Here is a 5,262-nt window from a genome sequence, read left to right on the forward strand (position 1 = left end):
ATAACCAGAAACATTATTGATTAATTAACAATAAATTGCCTAAAAAAAAAGGAAAAAAAAACACATAGTGGTGGTTGTATTTTAGCAAAAGGCAGTATTGCATTACACTGTACAAACACTATATTGCTGTTTACAAATTCTAGTAATTAATAAATAACAACAACAGCAAAATGTGTATAGGGTTTTTTTTTTTAGAAAAAAAAGTTTTTTTTTAATTAGTGTTTATTTAGTTTTAATTTAAATAGGCCTATTTCAAGAAACTGCTTATTTGAATAAAATTAAATCCAAATTATGTTGGTGCTATTCCACTGAACTGCCAGCACCAGCGCTGCGCACCACAGTCATGTAGCTCACTCTGTGATGTCAAAGTTTCACGTCATAAATTTTTGGGCCAAAGTTAGACACGCTCAGTTTGACCACCTGACAGTGTAGTAAGAGGAGCCATGCCGTACACACACCTCAGACTGAAGACGCTGATGCTGCTGCGGATTACAGTGATGCTTTTTATTAAAACCAGTAAGTGTCCACGGTAATCTATTCTCCTAATCACAGACAGGAACAGAATCACTGATTGTAGCCTATGGATTGAGTTGCCAGAATTGAATACATTTTATAAAAAATCTAACATATCATATTTAAATATCACATCAGTTACAGTCTATGTAAATTAGGTTTAAGTCAATTTGTTAATGTCTTATTCTTTAAATCTTGATATTAGGTCCTGCACAGACAGATGATGTCACTCAGTCGAATCCACTGATCACTGCTGACGTTGGACAGAATGTGACTCTGCACTGCGTTCGACTGCAAGAAGATACCTCCGGATCCTTCGTTTGGTACCAGCAAAAAGTCGGACACAAACCTCGTGTAATACTCTCAGTGCAACATGAATCGCCCAGCTATGAAAATGAGTTCAAGCCACCAAGATTCAGCATCCAGAAAGAAAAACAGAGCTGCGATTTAAGCATCACTAATGTGGAACCGTCAGATGAAGCCATGTATTACTGTGGATATAGAAAATTTTTAACAAGGTTTGGAAACGGGACTTTTTTATCAGTCAAGGGTAAGAATTTTAAAATTCAAATTCAAAATTTTATTTGTCACATACACAGTAATAACCAGTACGATATGTAGTGAAATGCTTAAACGACCGCCCATGACCTTAAAAATGTAAAAAACAGTTAACAAGAAATAAATAAAACAAAATATTAAAAAACTTTAAAAAATATATAAAAAATATAAAAACTTATCGATACAATTAGAGAAAATTTTTATGCATTTTAAATGTATTCAGTTTAAAACAGTTTGATAGATAGATGACTATTTTTCTTTTCCTGAAGTGTGTGTAATTTTTTTGGCTAATATAAATATTGTTGTTACCTTTCCCCCATTAAAAAAAAAAAATAATAACTGAAATATTACAGTATTATTTAATATATTAGTGTTAGTCTTGTTCATTTAGGTCATTTTGGTTGCACCAAATATGATTTAATAAGCACTTTTTAACTTATGATTGAATAACACTTATTGTTTAGCATGCCATTCCCATGTGCATGTCATGCTTGTCTACAGAATGTATATTATATAATGTATATAAAAAAGAAATATATAAGTGGAATAGTGTGCCATGTCAGACTGCATGTGTTCTATTAAACAAATTTAAAAAGAAACAAGCCATGTACTTACATTACACTGTCTATATTACACTGAACAGGTGATGAAGATGTAAAACTCTCCGTGTTCCAGAGCAGTGTGTTGGACTCGGTTCCTGCAGGAGCGTCAGTGACTCTGCAGTGCTCGGTTCTCTCTGAGAGCAGAGCAGCAGAACTCCAAGTGCTCTGGTTCAGAGCTGCTCCACCACAATCCCATCCTCAAATCATTTACACTCATCACAACAGCAGCCATCAGTGTGAGAGCGGCTCTTCTACACACACCTGTGTGTACAACCTCTCCAAGAACATCCTCAGCCTTAATGATACTGGGACTTACTACTGCGCTGTGGCTGCGTGTGGGAAGATCATTTTTGGGAACGGAACACGAGTACAACTGAGTAAGAACACATTCATTAACTTATGTCTACTATATTTTATAATTAATATTAGTAAATTATTGTTTTTTTTATGTCTGCCTGCTAATATAACCATCATTATAATCACAATGATATAGTTATTATTATATGTCTATTTTAAGATTTTTTTTTGTGTGTGTGTGCATCTGAAGAATCCATTGATCCTGTTGTGATCTGCCTCTCTGCAGCTTTGGGAGTGTGTGTAGCTGTAATTTTTGCTCATTTTATAACCTGTAAATGGAGAAAGTTTGAACACTATAGTGGTGAGTCGTCATTACGTATGTATTCTTAATATACAGCATATTTTTAGTTATATTTTATACTGTTTATAGTTTTCCTATACTTTCCCAAATGGAAATATATTCCTCTGTTGTATGTACCTTAATCACAAATTCAAATTTTACCCTTTTTCTCATATATAAAATCGTTTTGTTCATTCTGCATATAATATCAAATCTATAAATTGTAAATTTCCTAAAAATAAGCATGAAATTGTTTATCTTTACTTGTACCTGGCTTTGTTCATAGTCTACATTGTGTTTTTGGAAATGTTTTTAACTACAGTTATTTTTCAAGAAGGTCTAGGCAAGTTAAGAAATATATTAAATCAATGCTATGTTTTCTTATGCTATGCTTTATTGCAATTTAAAAAAAAAAATATTTTAACAAACTGTGAATTTTACTTCTTGAACAAACCTCAGCTACACAAACATTTAACACAAATAGTTTTTCCCCAGACTGACACACATTTACTCTCACAATGGTTTCTCAATAAAATGTTAAATTATTAAGATGAAATATTTTTGTCTTTCCAGAAATATCTCAAAATTCTATGGTAAAGACGGCACCAGATCAGGTAGCTAATTTTGCAGCTAATGATAATAATAATAATAACAATAATAATAATAATAATAATAATAATAATAAGCCCTATTTAAGTTGAATGTATTTTACTTGAATACTGTAATTTATGTGGATACCACTGAGCTCCTACAGAAAACATCTGTAGTTATTTTATTGGTCTGTTGAACACTGAGTTCAGTAATATTAATTCATTTAACTTCATCTAAGCCTTGTGAAGGATTCAGATAAAAGTGATATACTGTAATTCAGGAACTTTCAGGATAACAGATATCACATTAACTCACTCACTCACTCATCATCTACAGTATACTGCTTTATTCTGTATTCAGGGTCGCGGGGGGCCATGAGCCTATCCCCGTAGACTTTGGGCATGAGGTGGGGTACACCCTGGACATGGTCATTATATTACTGTAAAAAGGAATTCTGCTCAAATTGGGCTTAATGTTGTAATGTTTTATACTCAGTATTTATCTACTTTGCGTAAATCAGTTAATATTATCACTAATGTTGTTTCCCACAGTGTCACGGTGCCATGGAGCTGAATTTTGCTGCCTTACACTTACATAAAAAAGGAAAGAAAGAACGAGCTTATGATGTGCATACTGAAGTGATTTACTCTCCCTTTTCTTAGATAACTGATGTCACTAATGTTCTTTTTATTAATTACTCTAATGTTCATACTGTTCAGACTAATATCAAATCATTACCTGGTAAATAAAGAAATAGATAATTAAAATAAATGTATAAATGATTGAGTTTTTATTTTATGTAAATAAAATCCTTGTCTTTTTTTCCTTTTATTCTAAATATTGATTCTAATCAAGTTATTGATCACCCGATCCCTCTGCTCTGCCTTCCTCACCATATTTGTGATTTATTTGCAATCGTTACATAACATTTTTTAAGAACTTCCTGCAAATGGAGCTATATCTGATCCTGATTTGCAAGAATGTTTACACAAGACATATGAGTTACATAAAAATAATATTCAACTTAAGGGGAGCCTGTATTGTATTTTTGGTTTTTGAGTTTGTGCAAATGTACATACTGTGTAAAAAAGATTCAATAAAGAATGTAAATATAAAATTATTTTAAAAACGTAAAATTGGTATCGTAGAACAATTAAGATTTTATACTTTATTTAATTTAGACACAAATTCATCTGTGTTTTCATACACTAGATTCACTCTAGATACACACGTTTACTGTCTCTTTAAACATTTTAAATACATTTGATTGATGAATTGTCATAATTAGAGATTGACAGGAGATTCCCCTGTGGATACTGTATGAAGGTCCCACCTTCATAGCATGTGTCTTTTTTGCCCTTGAGATAAAACACTTAACCAAAAATAGACTTCTTCCTAACTAGGACTCAACACAACTTAAGGAAGTTTTGAGACCAACTTAAATCTTGAACAGGCGGCAAACAATTTGGCTCTAAGTGGCTACGATCGTATAAATGGGTAATCATGGTGGCATCCAGAAAGCAATAGATATGGCAGCGATACAGCGTGTTGTTGTGCTAAACTGAAGACGTTGAAAACTTTAGCCCTCTTCATATTTTGCCTGAGGTGGCTATTTTAAAAAAGTTTCGCCTTCCAAGGCAACAGATTATGGAGCTTCTTGACCTGCTCAGACCTGCACTTGCCAGGCCAACGCGTCGTACTTATGCTCTACGTCCTGATGTCCAGCTGCTTGCTCCTTTTTGTTTAAAATATGTTCCATTAATCATTAGCCATCGTCCATGACTGGATGGACTTTTCTTTTGACACGTTTTATTTTATGATGAAATTTGATTTAGTTAAATGAGAAAATAAACTTGGGAGCTTCAAACCCCGCATCCATTCATTTTTCTGAGTGATTGTGATGCTTAAAACCTCTACTCTGTCATCTCATCGTATTTATTCCATAAGTGCGCTATAAAACCCCAACCACTGACATGCTTCACATTGTTTCTGAACTGGCGAAGAGTGTTGTCAGCTGTTTGTCAATCAACTATGATTGTATACCCAGTTTGTTTCACCGCCACACAGGTTACATGAAATATTTCTGACAGTTTTGTGATTTAATTTATATATTCATCTATTATTGGCATGCTATTGAATACCTATTAACCCGTTAAGTTAACAGGTTAATTTTGATAAGTTAACCCATGTCGAAATAAACGTTATTGGAAGAATTTTTGCAATGTTTAATTTGCATAGAAAGTTATCTGTCTTAACGCTGTCATGCTAAAGAAGTGAAACTTTGATTTCTGAGCAATCGGTGTCAGCTAATTCAGGACCTTTCCTGTAGACAGCGCCTTGTAAGGGGGAACCACTTATGTA

The 5,262-nt window shown here is 33.3% G+C and overlaps 1 protein-coding gene across 1 annotated transcript; it reads left to right on the forward strand.

Annotated features, from left to right (window-relative positions):
- Window positions 1-443: 443 nt before the first annotated feature.
- LOC128531461 (uncharacterized) lies at window positions 444-3,658 on the forward strand. Its single transcript, XM_053505314.1, has 6 exons — window positions 444-516; window positions 719-1,063; window positions 1,715-2,050; window positions 2,221-2,331; window positions 2,884-2,924; window positions 3,453-3,658. Exons 1-6 carry the CDS (start codon window positions 444-446, stop codon window positions 3,561-3,563), a joined length of 1,017 nt encoding a protein of 338 aa, XP_053361289.1. The 3' UTR covers window positions 3,564-3,658.
- The last annotated feature ends 1,604 nt before the right edge of the window (window positions 3,659-5,262 follow it).

This window comes from Clarias gariepinus, chromosome 10 (assembly GCF_024256425.1).
Source record: "Clarias gariepinus isolate MV-2021 ecotype Netherlands chromosome 10, CGAR_prim_01v2, whole genome shotgun sequence".
Taxonomy (NCBI): Eukaryota; Metazoa; Chordata; class Actinopteri; order Siluriformes; family Clariidae; genus Clarias; species Clarias gariepinus.

What these genes read in the sequence shown, in the direction of transcription:
- LOC128531461 (XM_053505314.1), top strand. Translation starts at nt 444, where the DNA reads ATGCCGTACACACACCTCAGACTGAAGACGCTGATGCTGCTGCGGATT. An exon ending in AAAGTTTGAACACTATAGTG is followed by an intron (nt 2,332 to 2,883) that starts GTGAGTCGTCAT and finishes TTGTCTTTCCAG; the next exon opens with AAATATCTCAAAATTCTATG. An exon ending in TAAAGACGGCACCAGATCAG is followed by an intron (nt 2,925 to 3,452) that starts GTAGCTAATTTT and finishes TGTTTCCCACAG; the next exon opens with TGTCACGGTGCCATGGAGCT.